Source organism: Polypterus senegalus, chromosome 7 (genome assembly GCF_016835505.1).
Source record: "Polypterus senegalus isolate Bchr_013 chromosome 7, ASM1683550v1, whole genome shotgun sequence".
Classification (NCBI taxonomy): Eukaryota; Metazoa; Chordata; class Cladistia; order Polypteriformes; family Polypteridae; genus Polypterus; species Polypterus senegalus.
Genome location: NC_053160.1, coordinates 115,637,556 through 115,657,234, shown reverse-complemented (window position 1 = coordinate 115,657,234; position 19,679 = coordinate 115,637,556). Strand labels below are relative to the sequence as shown.

Sequence of the window (19,679 nt, the reverse complement as noted above, 5' to 3'; positions counted from 1 at the left end):
TAAACTGCTTATATCACTACCACTTTTTCTCCCGGCATTTTATCCTGTTGTAGTTAGAAGGCTGGCAAGGCTGAAGTCTAATAAAAGTTAGAACTATGGATAATAAGAAGTCTCTAATATATGTAAAAAAGCAAATTTCTATATTGGGACAGGCAACCATGATCCTAGACCGTTAAAGTGGATGCAAATGTACTTTTTAAGCAGTTGAGTAATCGCAGTTGATTGAATATATGGTTCATTTACATTTGGCTGTGCTGCTACACATGTTGGAAATTAAATAAAAAAATACTTTCTAAGAAAATAAAGGAAAAATTCCTTTTTCCATCTACTTTATTAAATGGATTAAAATGACAAATCCATTCTACTAGATATGGTAAAAGAGACAGCTAATTACTTGCTACATATTGTGGCTTTCGATTTGTGTTCTCTAATTAATAAATCACTGAAGAAAAAAAAATTGGACTAAACAATTTCTGTGTTTTAATCCAAGAAAACATTAGACAACATTCTTTATTTTACTAAGAAAAAAGCCTGCACTATTGGTATTTTATGAGACTACAGACAGCTGAAGCAAGCTGTCTATTTAAAAGAGAAGTATAACTAATGAAAAGGAATGACCTTAAACAAAAAAAAAGGACTGAAATTAAACTGTCATTGGAAATAGAGTTGTCAAACCCTCTTCTGATTCATAGTAGTTTCAAATTTGGAAAACACTTTCCTGAAGTAAAAAAAATAAACATATTAATAAACTGAAAAGTGAGAAAAACCAAAAATATATAAAAATATATACAAATATAATGACTGGTGGAAATAAAGGTAGATTTATTTATTTGTAAGCACAATTAATTTACTTTGGTAAACTTCCAATCATTTGCAGTCTGAGTCAGTTGATAGTAAAAGGAACATAATTCCTCAGAAATCTTATTAGAATGAGGTGTGCCAAGCTACCATCTGTACAGTTTTATTAATTTACTAAATAGTGGAACTTTAGATATGTTACTTGTATTGAAAAAATCAATTACAGTAAGTGGGACAGTTTGGTGAGAAGGCAGAAAACAAATAAAACAAGATTCATTTTTTTGCTTATGTTTCACTTGCATCATATGCATAGCTTATCATTCTTTGAGGTGGTGAGACAAACTAAAGAGGTCTACCCGAGAAAAGTAAAAGCTGCACTTCTTAGCAAATTTATATTAAAACCAATAAAACCAAGATTCACTTCAACATGTTTAATTAATTTTAACAGTATAACTTTCTCTAGCTCCAATGATACAACAATAATACACCAATAATAATGTATACATAAAATAAGTGTTCCTGCATTGGCACATTTAATAACATAGCCATGGAAGCAATACTGAAGTTACAATCAAGCAGTGAACAAACAAAGTAAAGATAATGACTATGGTAACAAGAATGGAATATGTGTAGTATGGAAACACTAAGGAAAAAAAAGTGTCAGAACTTTCTCTGCAGGTGGGCAGCTTTTTCTGCCTACAGGAGCATTGGTAAACTGATAGTAGGCAGAGTGGTATGCTGTTAACCCTTTTAGTTTTTGTAAAAGAAAATAAGTTTTAAAAACATATCTAAAACCATATGTATGTGCTTACAGTTTTCTCTGTTTGTTCCTGCCGCGGTGGCAACAGGACTCACAGTTCTATGACTGTAATTTTGTGGAAGTCCATTAGCTCTGAGTTTTTTTAGCTCTTAAATTTTCTTTTTAGAGCAATTTGAATCTACACTTTATTATTCTAGTGACTTAATGTTCCTGGAGTCAAAAACCACTGCATTTTTTCCAGGTCCTGATATCACTACTGTGTTAAATCTATTTTAGTGGTGTGTGTTAGTGTCCTTTCATTTCACAGTATCTAGAATGATTTGTGAGGCTGAGATGGGAATATACAATTTAGTGACCTCTTCAAATGCCACTTTAGAACATTATTGAGAAAGAAGTTAATTTAGTAAAGAAATAGGCCATGCTGTTGCTCTGCTAAAAAACAAAAACAAAAAACCAAAACAAAAAAAAAAACATATTAAGTAAGTTGTTTTGCTTTACAGGATTGGTTTGGGTTCTTGTGTTATGGCAAGTGGACCCCATTACCTATTGTGCCCAAACGTTTGTGTATTTACTTTTTATGTTCCCATATTGAATAAGCAAATCTTATAATTGGGGACTATTGTGTATGAGAGTTTGAACAGAAAATATTACCAAGCATAAAATATATAACTAACAGCACATACCTACACTGGTAGTAGGTATTAAAGAAGCATAATGTGGTCCACATTGACCTTCCAGTGCTCAGCAAAAAACGCAAAAGTGTTGACAATTAAATACGCCAGTTTTGAGCTGCTGTACTTTTATATTAAGTTTCAAATACCATGTACATGTCTGCACATTTTGGATTCTTCATAATTAACATTTACCAAATTTCTTAGATTTTAACGTTACTAGTATTGACTTTTGGCATGTATTAATGCAGATGGTCAAGTGATGTTGAAAAATACAACACATACACACTCACACAGTTGTCCTTTCCGGACTATCTTCAGGGGAATGGTGTGCTAAGCCAGAGACTACAAGTACATTTTTGCTCTCATCTCCTATAGACTTCTAAAGTTGAAGTGTGTTACGGGACAGATATCACCTTACAAGAAATACTATTGTACCAGCTTAAGAAAGAGCTGGTGCTACAGAAAGAGAAATTCCTACACCTATCAGTGCAGGCAAATATTAGGTACCAAGTCTGAATGCTACGGGCACTGTACAAGCAGCAGCCCATTACAAAAGCTCTGTTATTTATAACGGTTTTTCTTTTTGCTTCTGAACTTAATGTACTCAACTAATAGTCTAATTTAAGACTAGAATTGATCTGGTTTCTGGCTTGTCATTGACAGTAGCCACTAGAAATCGGATAAATGGAATTTAAGTGGATCTTAAATTTACAGACAAACGAGAATGCACACAAACCCAGTTGCTGACCCATTTTGTCAGCACTTCAAACCTGCTGCTAACATGGGTGGAATTGCGAAGAGAACCTGTAGGTTGCCTTATGGCTGCAACATATTGAACTGTAAGAGACACTGACAAAATCAAAACAGGGTATATTAAATACTGCCATAATCAACTATTTGCCCTGTGATTGCGAGCACCTAAGCACCTCAGTTTCACTTTATCGCTGGAAATGTTTGTCCACAGACAGACAGGGCAATGTGTCAGCATGAGAGTAAAAGCAAGGCGAAAACATTTTTGAAGTGATCTATCATTTTTTGTAATGGGCAATATTCAGTCGCTGTTAAATAAGATGGATGAACTGTCTGCACTTATAGCAGGATATACAGTATACAAGTACAGTGGCATTTTGTGCTTTACAGAGACCTGGCTTAAATCTTATTTACCTGGCACTGTTTTAGTGCTGGATGAATATCATCTTATTCAACCAGACAGAGACCCAGAGTGCTGTGGAAGAAATACAGGAGGGGGACTGGTCTTCTATGTGAGCGATGTAAAAGGAAGCATATTACAGTTAAAACTAGAGTTTGTAATTCAGACATTGAAATTCTGGCTGTTGGAATTTGTCCACATAATTTGCCCAGGGAAATAAATTACATCACTTGTATTTATGTTTATATTCCTCTCTACGCAAATGGGGACTTAGCAACAGAAATGATTCATTCTGTCACCAACACTTTACTCACTCCAACTCTGCAGTTATCATATGTGGTGATATGACAAAATTCTATCAGTTTGTGACAGGTTCCACTTGAGGAAATAACAAGCTGGATTTGCTGTATTCAAATGTTAAAGTTGCCTTTAAATGTAAACTGCTGGCATTTTAAGCACATCTGACCATAACCTGATTATTCCAAGGTACAATCCTGTTATTAGATAGCATCCCCTTACCACTGGAATAGTGAGTAAGTGGAGCTTGGAGCCTGAAATGGCTCTGAATGACTGCTACCAAATAAAAGACTGAGAAATGATGTGCAAGACACATGGAGACAATATTGAAGGGCTCAGCCCATGCGTGACAGACTATACTAAATGTTTACGTTGACAAAGTGGTACCCTCAAAGACATTATGCTGGTTTCTAAACAACACACTCTGGATTGCTAAGAAGCTATAATGTTTACTAAATGAGAAAAAGAGGACATCCAAGTCCAGGGTCAAAGATGCTGTGAAGGATGTACAGAGTGTGCTAAAGAAAATCTGAGTAAAGGAAAGGAAGCCTACAAAGCAAAAACAGAAAACAAACTCACTCAAAATAACATGAAGAATGTCTAGAATGGACTGGGTAAAATTACTTGACTCCAGCAATCAGGGGCTCAGGTGCTAGAAGGGGACATGGGCAAAGCGAATACAGTGAACCAATTTTTAAATAGATTTTCCCTCCCACTGCCACCTTCTTCCAATGACCGACTATTACATCAACAACTCCTATCATGTCAATTGGAATGGCCAGTCACTAGTGCACCTCTGTTTATTAGTTAATATTTCAGTGCTTTCAATAAGACATCCAGTATCATCATTGATAAACACAAATTTTTCTACAGCACTGCTCTGCATTTTGGTTAACAGGTGTACTAACAACAGATTTTAAATACTTGTCCAATGTCCTAAAATATCACTTTACTTCTGATCCTGTTCCATTTCACTTTTGAACCTTATATTCCTGATTTGCTGTTGTTTTAAATTAAAACCACTAAACACTCATTGTAGCAAACAAAAGCCTTTCTCATTAAACATAACTGGAAATAACTGCCATATTTCCGATTTTCCTTTTATTATTATATCATCTGTAAAATCAACACTTTACAGAGCATTTTCAGTGTCAGGAGAGTCTTTTGGAGTCTGCTGGCTTGACACACAATTCCTAAAAACAAAGGTAAAATTAATAACTATTAACGTTACGTTTGTTATAGTTTTGCTGCATCTGTAAAGAAGGAAATGAATCCCGGTAAGTTTAGCTCTGTATGTTATTTTTTGACCAACATTGACTCACTTTACAAATTTATCAAATCGGGCTGCTCCATACACTACATCGATCTTCCACAAGCTGCTTTTTTGGTCAAGCTATAATCTATGCTGCTTGTGATTTGTTTTAAAATGTTGCTGTGTATAACTTTTTTACTTGGTAGCAGTATTTTTAAGTTGCTTTAAATAAAAGTGCCAAATAAAAAATATAATGAGCAGGGAAAACCTTAAATTATTACAATGCAACATTTACTACATTCAATAATTCTATTTGTGAAATATGAATAGGCTTACTGTGCCTTGACTTGAATAACATGTAAGTGAGCACTGACTTCATGCTTTTTGCACTCAAAGACCAGAAAGGCACAGAACAGAGTAGAGGACTGGAGGAGAGGGCAGATTGCAGTGACTAAAGTAAGGCATGTGATTAATATTTTAAGTAAACATTTTCAGGAAGGACAGACAAAACAGAAAAGGAGGTGGGGTTGATGTTTATGTCAAACAGAATTTAAATACTAGTCCTCTATAGTTGGATGATGAGTCTCATCTTAGTGAGGACATTTTGCTTTGCCTGGAAAGTTTTAGGAAAGAGGTCTTATTTTAGGACTGTGTTATAGACCACCTAATGCAGTAATTTCAATACACATTTTTTTTAATAATATTAAAAATGCAAGTTTACGGGGGGGGGTGGGGGATGGGCTTTATGGTGGTGCAGTGGTAGCGCTGCTGCCTCGCAGTTAGGAGACCCGGGTTCGCTTCCCAGGTCCTCCCTGCGTGGAGTTTGCATGTTCTCCCCGTGTCTGCGTGGGTTTCCTCCGGGTGCTCCGGTTTCCTCCCACAATCCAAAGACATGCAGGTTAGGTGGATTGGCGATTCTAAATTGGCCCTAGTGTGTGCTTGGTGCTTCGTTCCTGCCTTGTGCCCTGTGCTGGCTGGGATTGGCTCCAGCAGACCCCCGTGACCCTGTATTCGGATTCAGCGGGTTAGAAAATGGATGGATGGATGGATGGATGGAAATTTACAGGGGAATATTATAGTCATAGGGAACATTAACTACCCGAATACTAACTGGGATAACCTTGTAAAAAGCAGAGCACAAGAGCAGGGGTTTTTAAAAGTAATCAGTAACTGTTTTTCTACTCAGTATGTTAAAGCACCAACACGTGGTGAAACCTTTCTATATTCTTTGACTCATCAGTAGCTTTAAAACTTACAAACATTCTAAGCAATCAGTCCGTTTATAGTGCCAACTATAATAGCGAGGATAATGTAAATAATAAGGTGGAAAGATTTTATATTAAAGTGAGAGCTACTGTTGACATAGTTGCACCTGAAAAGACAGTTAAAAAAAAATCTTCTAGCACTGTTATACCATGGAAGACCCAAAGAGTGTCTGATTTAAAGAGAACATGCCGTAGAGCTAAATGGAGGAAGACTAAACTAACTATCCATTATGAAATATTAAAAGTTAAAATAACAGAATACAATAACACTGTTCGTCTTGAGAGGTGCTGCTGTTTCTCTAAGATTATAAATAACGATGCTAGTAATCCCAGAGTCTTATTTTCTATGATTGATCGTCTGCTAAACCCAGGTAACTCAAAGGAATGCCTCCTAAGTACTTCCAGTAAAACCTGTGAGGCTATTGCTGTATTTTTCAATCAAAAAATGAATGATATTAGAAATAACATAGTATATCTCCCCAACACTAAGCATCCTCCTAAACCCCAGTACTCCGTTATAAACAAATTAAACACTTTCACTAGGATAGATTTACCTGATTTACATAAATTAATTTCTCAACTGAAACCCTCCACCTGTGTCCTTGACCCAATACCAAGAAATTTTTTCAAAGAAGTATCGCGTGCTAATTGAAAATATTCTAGACATAGTAAATTCGTCATTAGATGCGGGAGTCTTCCCAGACTGTCTTAACCCCTACTTAAGAAAAATAATCTTGACCATTCTGCTCTTGAACATTTTAAACCCATCTATAACCTGCCTTTTTTAAGTAAAATTCTAGAGAAGGCAGTCATTATGCAGTTAAATGACCACCTCAAGAACATGCTATTCTTGATTTATTTCCTTCAGGTTTTAGAACAAATTAGAGCACAGAAACTGCACTCGTTAATGTAGTAAATGACTTGCGGGTAAATGCAGACAGAGGCCATTTATCTGTTCTCATCCTCTTAGATCTGAGTGCCGCTTTTGACACAATTGATCATAATATTCTTCAAAATCACCTTAGTCAATGGACGGGCCTCTCTGGCTGTGTCTTAAATTGGTTTGAATCCAATCTGGCAGGGAGAAAATTCTTTCTTAGTTGTGGTAATTACAACTCAAAGACACATGATATCCTATACGGTGTTGCACAAGGCTCTATCCTGGGTCCGTTGCTCTTCTCAATCTACATGCTTCCGTTAGGTCAGATTATCTCAGGGCACAACGTGAGCTACCACAGCTATGCTGATGACAAACAGCTGTATTTATCAATAGCACCTGATGACCCTGATTCTCTTGATTCACTAACACAATGTCTTACTTGTATTTCTGAATGGATGAATAGTAACTTTCTCAAGCTAAATAAAGAGAAAACTGAAATCTTAGTGATAAGTGATTAGTGGCAATAATGGATACAATGAGGCTATTAGAAATAAACTGGATACATTAGGATTAAAAGTCAAGACAGAGGTAAAAAGCTTAGGGGTAACTGTTGACTGTAATCTGAAGTTTAAATCGCATATTAATCAGATCACTAGAAAACCATTTTTTCACTTAAGAAACAAAGCAAACGTTAGACCTGTTATATCACTGAAAGATGCTGAGAAATTAGTTCACGCGTTTGTTTTCGACTAGATTACTGTAATACAATCCTCTCAGGACTACCCAAAAAAGATATAAATCGTTTGCAACTAGTGCAGAATGTAGCTGCTGGAATCCTAACTAGGAAAAGAAAATCCGAGCACATTTCTCCAGTTCTGATGCCACTACACTGGTTACCTGTGTCATTCAGGATTGACTTTAAAATTCTGCTTATGGTTTATAAAGCCTTAAATAATCGCCCCATCTTATATATCGGAATGTCTGACATCTTATATTCCAAATTGTAACCTCAGATCCTCAAATGAGTGTCTTCTTTGAATTCCAAGAGCAAAACTTAAAAGAAGTGGTGAAGTGGCCTTCTACTGTTATGCACCTAAAATCTGGAATAGCCTGCCAATAGGAATTCGCCAGGCTAATACAGTGGAGCACTTCAAAAAACTGCTGAAAACACATTATTTTAACATGGCCTTCTCATAACTTCACTGTAATTTAATCCTGATACTCTGTATATTCAATTCATTATAATAACTATTCATGGTGGCTTTAAAATCTGTACTAACCCCTACTCTCTCTTCTGTTTCTTTTTCCGGTGTCCTTTTGTTGGTGGCTTGTGCCACCACCATCTACTCAAAGCACCGTTATGTTCCAACAGTGATGGATTAAAAGCCAGAAGTCTGCATGACCATCATCATCAAGTCCTTCTGTGAGAACCCTAAATACAAAGAGGACTATTTCATTTATGTTAGGTAGAATGCCCATAGGGGACTGGGCAGTCTCGTGGCCTGGAACCCCAGCAGATTTTATTTTTTTCTCCAGCCGTCTGGAGATTTTTGTTTTTTTTTCTGTCCTCCCTGGCAATCGGACCTTAATCTTTTTCTATGTTAACTAATTCTGTCTTATTTTAATTTCTTATTTTGTCTTTTATTTTTCTTCATTATGTAAAGCACTTTGAGCCACTTTTTTGTATGAAAATGTGCTATATAAATAAATGTTGTTGTTGTTTACTTTTTTGTAATCATCTGGATAGAATTAAGGGTGTAGGGGTGATTGTATCATATTATGGTTCAAGTGACCATAATATAATGCAATTCTCAGTGTTTTGCAAGAGTATTGTTGAAAAGACTAAAACTGTTAAGTTTAAGTTTGGCAGGGCAAATTTTGAGCCAATGTGGCAATGTCCTAGGATAAGCTTTTAAGTGTGGAGAAAGTTAAGGAGCAGTGGAACAGATTTTACAGGTAATTCATAAGTGAGGAATTAGATAACCTCCCAGAAATAAATGGTATTACTAAGGAGGTACTGATTGATTTGGAAATTGTATAGGGAGAAGTATTGTTCAGATTATATCGGCTGAATTCAAACAAATCTCCAGGACCAGATAATATTTACTCTCAAGTTCTTAAGGAGGGTAGCAAGTACATATATACACCCTTGACACATATTTTAAGTAAGCTACTGCACAATTCTGAAGGACTGGAAAATGGCTAAGATTATCCCATTATATAAAAAGGGTGACCGGGCAGACCCAAGCAACTATAAGCCAGTAAGCTTAACATGCATCACAGGACAATAAATGGAAGGAATTATAAGGGATAAGATTGAGGAACACATGGCAAGTACAGGAGTTTTTCTGAACAGTCAGCATGGGTTCAGAAGAGGGAAATCATGTTTTACTAACATGTTGGAATTGTACGAAGAAACAACAAAAGGGTATGATCAAAATGGAGCTTATGATATTATTTATATGGACTTTCTGAAAACATTTGATAAGGTGCCACATGAGTGATTGGGCATCAGACTAAATTGGATTTTTTATTCTCCCTAAATAATAAAAACCATAATTTAAAAACTGCATTTTGTGTTTACTTGTGTTATATTTGACTAATGGTTAAATGTGTTTGATGATCAGAAACATTTTGTGTGACAAACATTCAAAAGAATAAAAAATCAGAAAGGGGGCAAATAGTTTTTCACACCACTCTGTGTGTATATATATATATATATATATATATATATATATATATATATATATATATAAATGATTTGGATAGGAATGTAAGTAACAAGATGGTTAAGTTTGCAGATGATGCCAAGATATGTGGATTGGCAGACAATCTGGAATCCGTAAATTCATTACAGAGGGACTTGGAGAGCATACAGGCTTGGGCAGATTTGTGGCAATGAAGTAAATAACAGTAAATGTAAAGTATAACACATAGAAAGTAAAAATCTTAGGTTACACAATAACAGGACTGAAAATCAAAAGTAAACCTTATGAGAATTATTTAGGAATTGTAGTGGACTCTACACTATCAACTTCCAGACAGTGTTCAGAAGCCATTAAGCATGTTGAGAAACTGTTAGGTTATATAGCATGGTGTTTAGAATGCAAGTCCAAGGAGAATATGCTCATGCTTTACAATACACTGGTGAGGCCTCATCTGGAGGTATGTGTGCAGTTTTAGTCTCAAAGCTACAAAAAAGGGCATAGCAGCACTAGAAAAGGTCCGGAGAAGAGCAATTAGGGTTATTCCAGGGCTACAAGGGATGAATTATGAAGAAAGATTAAAAGGCCTGAGCCTTTTCAGTTTAAGCAAAAGAAGTGTTTAAAATTATGAAGGGAATTAGTATAATGGATTGAGACTGTTATTTTAAAATGAGCTCATCAAGAACAAAGGAACACAGTTGGAAACTTGTTAAGGGTAAATTTTGCACAAACATTCGGAAGTTTTTCTTTGCATGGAGACCCATAGATACTTGAAATAAGCTCCCAAGTAGTGTGGTAGACAGTAAGACCCTAGGGACTTTTAAAACTAGACTTGATGTTTTTTTTAGAAGAATTAAGTGGCGAGTCTTGTTGGGCTGAATGGCCTGTTCTCATCTACATTATTCTAATGTCCTAATGTAAAATGTCCTGGTTCCACTTCTCTCTTTGATCATGTCATTTTCCAAGCACAGAAAATCAAGGGTTTGTAAAGGAGCATCAGCGCACAAGGCACAAGCCCTACATGCTTGACAGACACACCAAGAGCAAATAAGCAAAATTAAGAATAACAATGAAGCGTACAAATGCACATTAAATACAAACGTACATGCAGTAGGAATATTTACATGTAACATACATTTGAATATATTAGAATAATTGCTTCTTTTTAATATGTGTATTCAAACTCTAATTTTATAATTTGGAAACCCTAATGTGCAGATGCCTAATAAGTTCAAAGCTGTTGTAAGTTTTAGCATTTATAATAAGAGATATGAAATGGAAACTGGATGAAACTTTGCAATTTCAAACATGGTGTGTAAAGTAAACTAACCTATTCTAAGCATACATAGCTTTGACTTCTCTCTTCTGCCAGCTGGTAAGAAAAGATGGACCTACAAATTGCATGTAATTTGACAAAAGCTAAAAGAGAAATTGATCAGAATATGCAAATATAATGGCGCATTTCATATAAATTTTAAAATAATAAAATTGTTATGGTTTAGCATATACAAATAGAAATAAATATGAAACTTGTTAAACATTTTTTTTAAATGTATGATCACAGTGGATCACCATCTGTGTCCATTTAGTGTTTAAAGAGGGAATGAAGATGCAATTTTATTGCAGCTTTCTTATATAACATAAAAGAGAAGACAGTGTTTTTAAAATGACTCACAAGAGTCTTCCGGTGAACTGCCCGATGTCCACTGTCTTTTATAAACAAAGCTGGAACAGAAAGAGACACTTTAAAATGCATCCACAACAAAAATAAAGCTTATACTTTCAAAGTTTTTTGTTTACTTTTCTATGTGTATGAATCTATAATCTTAGCAGACTGACAAAGATCACTTTTAACTCCAGAAATATTAATATTTATTGTGGGGAACTAAAAATGTAACTTTTGTTTTAGATTATCATGTTTATATTCACTCAACTCTTAAAAAAAGATGTATTGCCTGTTAATTTTAAGAGTAACCACTGAGCAAGGCGAGTATGTCAAATTAAAAATATCTGATTGGGGTGTCAAATAATACTATAAGTGTTGAATTATAATCATATAGTGGTGTCAAACAAAACCAGAAATCTAACATCTATTAAACATGTACACAAGCAGCAGCAAAAGGAAAAGCAGCTTTTGCTTACCACCATACAGCGATAAGAAGTAATTCAGACAATTCAAATTCAAAGAAAAAACATTTCTTCTTTTTTATTTAGCACCAGCAGGGTAGTGATACAGTTTCCTTTTTATGAAATTTTTCTTGTGCATCCCTCATATTTAATTGTAATCATCACAGTAAGCATATATTTCCACAAAAAATATACATCACTGTAATAACTACAAAATCCAGTTACTCTTTTATATTTTTAAACCCTTTACTCGGTTAAACATGCTAGCAAATGAAAAAAAGCATTTATTGCAGCAGTTTCTAATATTCAGTAACAAGTCCTCTAATGACAACTGAACATGAACAAGACATGTTTAATTTCCAAGGAGACAACCCATAAATACACCCCCGATTTTTAACCATTTTTGCACATCATTCTGTACAACTTGAAATAACAAGGATATGATCTGCAAAAAAAAAAAAAAAGGCTTAATTAAAGAAGGATCATATCATACCTGCTGAAGTATGTGTCTCTCTCTCAGTGCCATCAATCTTCTGTGAAGATCCACCAACTCATCTAGATATTCCTATAAAGAGATACTATAAGCTATAGGTTTTTTTACATGGTATTGTGCAGTAACTTAATCTTAGTCTTAGAGTGCCCCATTTGCATACAGGGATTTTTTCAATCAAATTTTTTAATTTTTAATTAGAGCACAATACTTGTTATTAATTAGTTTTTCCCTTTTGTCTTCTGAGGAATTCCCAATGGGTTTTTTTACTGTCACAGCTTTTAAAGCATTGGAGTGTGTTTATTAATTAATCTTTTTAGCAGCTTGGGGCTACTACTCTGTTCCTGTGAACAAAAAGAGCATATCTGCTGATTTTTTCAACAGTAAATGGAAAAAATGCTTTCTAAATATGAAACTGACTGGAATGAAAACCAGCATGACAAGGACCTTCCAGAACTGAGAGTGAAACCATTGGAATAATCAAAAATTAACAGATGAAAAAAAAAATTTTTTTACAGACATAATACAAATTCTCCATATATGTAATAATATCACCAAACCAAATTGATAGACGAGAAACAATAAATTCTTAAAAAAAGGTTCCTGAAAAGATGTCCAATCTATCTATTTGCACACCCAGTGTGTGTGTGTGTATATATATATATACACACACTGAAAAAAAAAAAAAATTAAGGGAAGACTTAATCATCACAGTCTAACATCATGTCAATTAAGCTTCAGGGATATCAATATGTACAGTTAGGAAGCATAAGTGATTAACTTATTAACTTCAACTTTTACGCAAATGAAAGTGACAACAGGTGCACTGGAAAGGCTACAACAAGACACCCCCTAAAACGGGAATGGTTTTGCAAGTGATAGCCACAGACAATTGCTCTCTCCTTATCCTTCCTGACTGATTCTTCTCTAGTTTTGTGTTTTGTTAGTGTCCTTATCACTGTTGGTATCTTGTAGCAATACCTGTTGCACAGGTAGTCCAACTCCTCCAAGATGGCACAGCCATATGCACTTTCACAAGAAGGTTTGTTGTGTCTCCCAGCAGTCTCAGGAGCATGGAAGAGATACCAGGAGATGGGCTGTTACACAAGGAATGCTCGATAGCGCCATAGAAGAGCATCAACCTAGCAGTAGGACTGGCATCTGCTCCTTTGTTTGAGAAGAAATATGTGGAGAACTGAAAAAGCCCAACAAAATGACCTCCAGCTGGCTATGGCAATGAGGGTCTGACATCCTCTAGTGCAGTGATTCTTAACCTTTTTTGAATCACGGACCCCTTTAAGAATTTAATGAAAGGTATGGATCTCTTTCCCAGGAATATTCACATAAACACAACCTTGCATGCAAAGAATATAATGTACTTTATTTATTGAGATTTGATTGTCTTATACATATATGACACACACAAAGTATTATTAAACTTTAAAGTAACCAATAAAAAAAAAACCACTCCTTTTTTATGCAAAAGTATTGGCCACTAATTATAATTATGAAATATAATACTCTTATGCAAAGTAGAACAGATCTACTACTACTACTAAGTTTTCTACTACCATTACTACTACTACATCTACTCTAAATCAACAGTACTGAGCTGTATAGTGAATATAAATGTTAATTTTTATCTTACTTCCACAGACCCACTGAAACCCATGGACCTCAGGTTAAGAACCCCTCCTCGAGTGCTACCTGTGCTCAGAGGCCAACACCATGCAAGAAAATGCCCGGCCTCATGTGGCCAGTTCCTGGAGGATGAAGGCATTGATGCAATTGACTGGCCTGCACTTTCTACAGACATGAATCCAATTGAGAACCTCTGGGACATAATGTATAGGTGGTTTTAATAATCTGGGTAGATCTGAATTAATGACTTTATGTATAGGATAATATAAACTACAACAAATTAATTTGGTACTTTTGCACTGGATACATTTTGACTGCTTTTGTATTCTTACCTGATTTTGTTTGGTAATATCTTCAGCAGTGCAAATTGAGTTGTTAATCTTCTGGTAATAACCTGAAATACCCTGGAAGAAATTTGAAACAAAATGTAAATAACACTTAACTAAGCCCGTACATAGCTATCAAAATGATTTCCATGATTCAAAGTTTTTAGGAATGTTTCAAAATTTAATAAAACTAAGCTATCTTTTTAGGAAAGGCGTATAAAATCTATAAATTAAACATATAACTTGACAGCTATCAACGTGAGCATCATTCGTAATTCTGCAAGCTTTACTGTAGCTATATGCACAAAACTTTCAATATGTAATGAGGCAATAAAAACAAAACTATTTTTGCTATATTTATAATCTTTATATCTGAGATGTAAAGGTGAATTTGAGGCAACAGGAGAACACAATGACATTTTTGGACTTCTGTTGCCATTTTAATGTCCAACTTTTAAGGACATCTTTATATTTTTTGTTTTAAACATGCATTTTCTTTGATCATAGTGTTTCAAACTGCATTGATCCAGACATCATGAGAATTATGGATATGGTTGTTAACCCAACATTTCAGAATAGCAATTAATTTGGATACTTAAAAAAAAAAAAACCAGGGCAATCAAATATAATGGGAGAACAAATTCAAAAATCTGCACAATGATCAAGTGTACAAAGTATAATAAATACTTGAAATATATAACTGAAATAATATAAAAGGTCACACTGAAATAGGCAAATGTATTATCATCAATAGACAATAATCTGATGATTAAAAGATGACACAAAGATTTCCCTAGAGCAACCTTTTCAAAGCAAAAAGCCATTTTATCGTAAATGTTTGAACCAAGATTTACAAAGAGCCGCAATGGGTAGAGAAGGGGGTTTAAGATAAGATTTTTAAACGCGATATGGGTATATATGCATTTAACACGCAGACAAAAAAAAAAACTTCAAGTACTTATAGACAATAAAGAAAAACAATTTAATTAGACTTCTGACACTGCATTTGCACAGAGTTGTTCCATGTTTGGTGAGTAGGTGAAGTCTTCAATTTTAAAACATGATTCCAATCTTACATCATTACATCATTAAGCGGACTTCTTATCTTGCATTTGATATCATTCACATTGGAGAACGCCTGTTTACAAGACTAAGTGGATATAAATTAATCAAAATTCCAAACACTACTATTTTGAGTTGACAATAAGTCTGGAAGGCTGTTCCACGATTCAAAAATCAGTTGATGCTCCTTTCGACATTGGGAAAGTTCCATGCATTTGTTATTCATGGCAAACATGTTCTTAGGTAAAGCACGATTTGTAAAAATGAAAAAAAAAAAATATATGACTGTATACATAAACTATACAGGGGGTCCTCGGGTTACGACGTCTCAACATACATTTCATGTTTACAACGCTCACTCCCATAAAAACTTTACAAAATTGAGACATGAGTGTTTCGGCTTACGCCGTTAGCATTGTACTTACAGACTATGTGGGCAAACTAGTTTGGTTGCGTGCAGCAGAAGAATATGCAGTAACGCAATATATGAGTGACTGAGTTGGCGAACTAGTTTGGTTATGCGCGGCACAAGTGTTCCGTTTGTGTTGCTTTGTTTGGCGACTTTTTGGCCCTTATCATGGCTCCTAAATGAAAGTCTGAGTCTTCAGATGGAAGTGAAATGAGACATTGTAAAGAGATCAGAAGGATTAAAGGTAAGGAATTTTTTTTTTTTTTTTACACTCATTTTTTGTCATTTTTTCTGTTACTACAGTACAGTGTACAGTATAGTATATTTATGTCCTTTTCTTTTTTCTGTGGTTTAGTTGTGTTTTTATGTTCTAGAATATGGTTTTGCAAATGTGTTGGGACAGGTAAATGACTTAGGCGAGGGTGTGTTTCGACTTACACCAAACTTCGGGTTACATCACTGTTGTAGGAACAGAACTGTGCCGTAACCTGAGGACCCCCTGTACTTCAAAACAGAAAATATATCAATTTTAGAATACATTTCTTTTGAACTTCTTATGCATATTTATGACATTAAAACAAAGCCAACAATATGTATGAAAATTAAATACATTATTTTCTTGAGAAAAAGGATATGTTTAAGTTCTTATGTAAACAGCCACCAGTATAAAGGAAGCTATGGTGCAACTTAGAAAAGCTGGAGTATAATAAGACAAAGCAAACCATGTTTCTGCAGCTGACAATAACTTTAAGCTACAATGGTTTATGCTTATATCCACGATATGAAATTAAAGTAATAAAAAGAGAGTGGCCAAACTGTAAAAGTTGGGGTGTGACAGCCACATTTTAGAACATAAGGAATTTGACAAACGAGAGGAAACCATTCAGTCCATCAAGCTCATTTGTTTAGTTAATAACAAATCTGTCCCAGTTATCGTATCCAAATTTTTCCCACAACTCTTGGTGTAAAGAAGTGCTTCATGACTTCAGTTTTAAATGCACTTCTCCCTAATTTCCTCTGATCTCCTCAAGTATGTGATTCACTCTTGAGGCGAAAGATTGTTGCTGGATCTATCTTATCAATACCTTTGAGGATTTTAAATATCTGGATTAAGTCCCCACACAGTCTGCTCTGCTCGAGATTAAACAGGTTTAATTCTGAGTCTGTCAGAGTAGCATATATCCTTAAATCCTGCTTTGCACTTGGTAGCTCTCCTCTGCACAGCTTCAAGTGCTACTGTGTCTTTCTTCTAAAACTGCACACAGTACTCCAGATGTGGTCTTACTAGTGCATTATATAGTTTGAGCATAAAGTCTTTTGACTTAAATTCAACAGTTTTTATGATGTAACTAACATTTTATTTGCCTTTTTAATTGCTTCTGTACATTGCTTTGTCGATTAAATCGTTGTCTCTCTATTATATAAAAACATCTTGGGAAGAGATTAGACTTTTCAGAGAGAGAATTTCATGTCCCATGAGACGAGACTTTGTGCCAAGAACTGAATTGAAATCCTAACAGGTCTAAGCGGGGGTGGAAATAAAAGACAAAGAGTACAAGAAGAAAAGACAAAGAGTAGAAGACAAAGTAGAACGCTGTAAAGAGGTTCAAAAACGTTGATGCAATACATATGCAGAGCAGGTTAGAGATTAATGATGAAAGTACTAAAATTTGAAAGTCTCAAAAAAGTGGTAATAAAGATTGCGTTAGCGCTAACAAAAGAAAATTATTACTCGGTGAAAAATAAAAGAATTGCGAAAAGAGATGGAATATATGGACATAGGTGATATGACAGAGCTACTACAAGTTTAATTAAAAAAAAAAACACAATTCGGTCAGGTTTATATTTATGATCACGGAGAAGCGATGCAACATAGAATTAAAAGAGTTAAATGATCAGACGTATTAGAAATTCCACAGCCAATAATGGATACAAATCCATACGTCCAAAAGTATCTCACTTTACACAAAATTTATCTGAAAAATATAGACAAAGAAGTTTTCTTGGACTTCTATATGAATCTGAAAGATTCACGCTTGTATATATAATAAACCATGATGTGACGAATTGTCAGCGTTAATAGTTTTAAAAGACAGAGATATCAAAGACAGAGTTGACATTCGTGTTTATCCAAAAGCATAGCACAATTTGTTGCAAGCGGCATATCTGGGAAATGACTAGCACGTAGGGCCCGTAAGAGGGCTGGGCAAGTGAAGCGAGCAGAGCCCCCTAGTGTCAACATATAACTGTAAATCCTTTTCAGAGGTTGGTTCCTGTATGACAGTGTCTTTCATCTTGTATTTATAATTGTTCTTTTTGCTCACGTGTAACTCTTTCCACTTTTCTACATTAAACTGCATTTTCCAGGTGTTCTCTCAGTTCTAAAGGCTATCTTTTTGAATTGTTTTTGCTGCCTACTCAGAGTCTGCCATCCCTTCAATTTTAGTGTCATCTGCGAATTTCATAAGTATAATCTTGATTGAACTGGTAACACATGTTTGTGGAAAACAATGAAGGTCACTGTAATACTGGTATATGTGTTACTAACGATACAAGTGTGACTCCTGACTGAAAAATCAATTTCTATATTAACCTGCTGTGAAATAGGGACAAATGGAAACTGAGTCAGTAGCACTCATAACATACAGACTTGTCTTTTTCTATCTTGTACCAGGCCAGACTCCATCTCTCTGCAAGTAAGTGTGATAATACAACAGATCATAGTTATCAGCTGACCCAAACTACACTGCACGTTCCGTGGTGCACTCATTAAAAAAATTTCATATGATGATGACAGATTACAGGAACAATGTCTTGTCCAAAGCTGTTTTCTGGCTTGTGTCTCATGCTGCCAGAGAATGCCTTTGTCTCCTACAGTCAAATAATTTTAAAATTAATAAATGGAGTTGGAGTGAAAATGAAACACTACCTCTACCAAAAACAATGACTTTTTTCATTTATATCTTATGGAGTGCAGATATGAATGCACGTAATGGGCATGTAAGGCACTAACAACTAAGGAACTAACAAGCTGCATTTAATTGAACATTTCCATTTACCAGAAAAAATGCTGAAAGAACATTCACTAGACTTAGAGATTATTACATTGATATTCTAGTACCATTTTTTGTTTAAAGGCAATGAGGACAGTTTTAGACTAAGCACAAGCTCCAGAAATATCACAGTTTTACAGAGAAAAATGCAAACTCGAAAATGTGTGCCTGTCAAATAAAAACACATTTTGACTAGCTAACATCCCTAGAATCGCCAATTGGTTAAATAATGGATAGATGCTATGTATTTGTTTAAAGACTCTTCATATTGCATCTCACTGTCTGCTTGGTGATTTTCAATAACTTTCATTAAGGCAAATGGAATATAAATTAATGTCTATTTACAGAATATAAAGTACAAATAATAAATCAACCACTACTTTTCCTTAGTTGAGGGGTGTAAATTTGAAAAGAGTTGTGACACTGCAAAAACTGGGACATATTTACACTAACAGTGCACAAACATTTAAATATTGGTTTTTTTTTGATGAAGTGTCACATCCCAAGGTCCTGGCATTTTTTGTGATAATATTGTAAGCGCTTTACCAGGATCTTCAAAATATTCAAGATTAAACTCCCCTAAATGCAGCATACACATACTCAGAGTTGGTTTCTAGGTTTCTGTCTTGTGACCAAAGCTTACAACTTTATGTAGTCTGAACTTCAATGGAATAAGCTGGCATCAGCAAATGGGTGGATGTAGCAAAAATGTCATAATCCACCTAAATAAAAGAATAAGTGGCTGTGTGTCCATGTGGTTTCTACGTCTTTGTCATTCAAATAGATAGCA

The 19,679-nt window shown here is 34.9% G+C and overlaps 1 protein-coding gene across 3 annotated transcripts in view; it reads right to left on the bottom strand.

The window, feature by feature from the left end:
- Positions 1-19,679, bottom strand: part of mllt3 (MLLT3 super elongation complex subunit) — a 353,405-nt gene that overhangs the window by 40,568 nt on the left and 293,158 nt on the right. For 2 of the 3 annotated variants that reach the window (XM_039759174.1, XM_039759177.1), the window contains 2 exons: positions 14,372-14,443; positions 12,402-12,473 (listed from right to left, as the gene is read on the bottom strand). In XM_039759174.1, the coding sequence (XP_039615108.1) occupies positions 12,402-12,473; positions 14,372-14,443 (144 nt within the window). Of the gene's footprint in view, positions 1-11,456; positions 11,507-12,401; positions 12,474-14,371; positions 14,444-19,679 lie in introns of all 3 variants that reach the window. The other variant, XM_039759176.1, reaches the window with a different exon arrangement.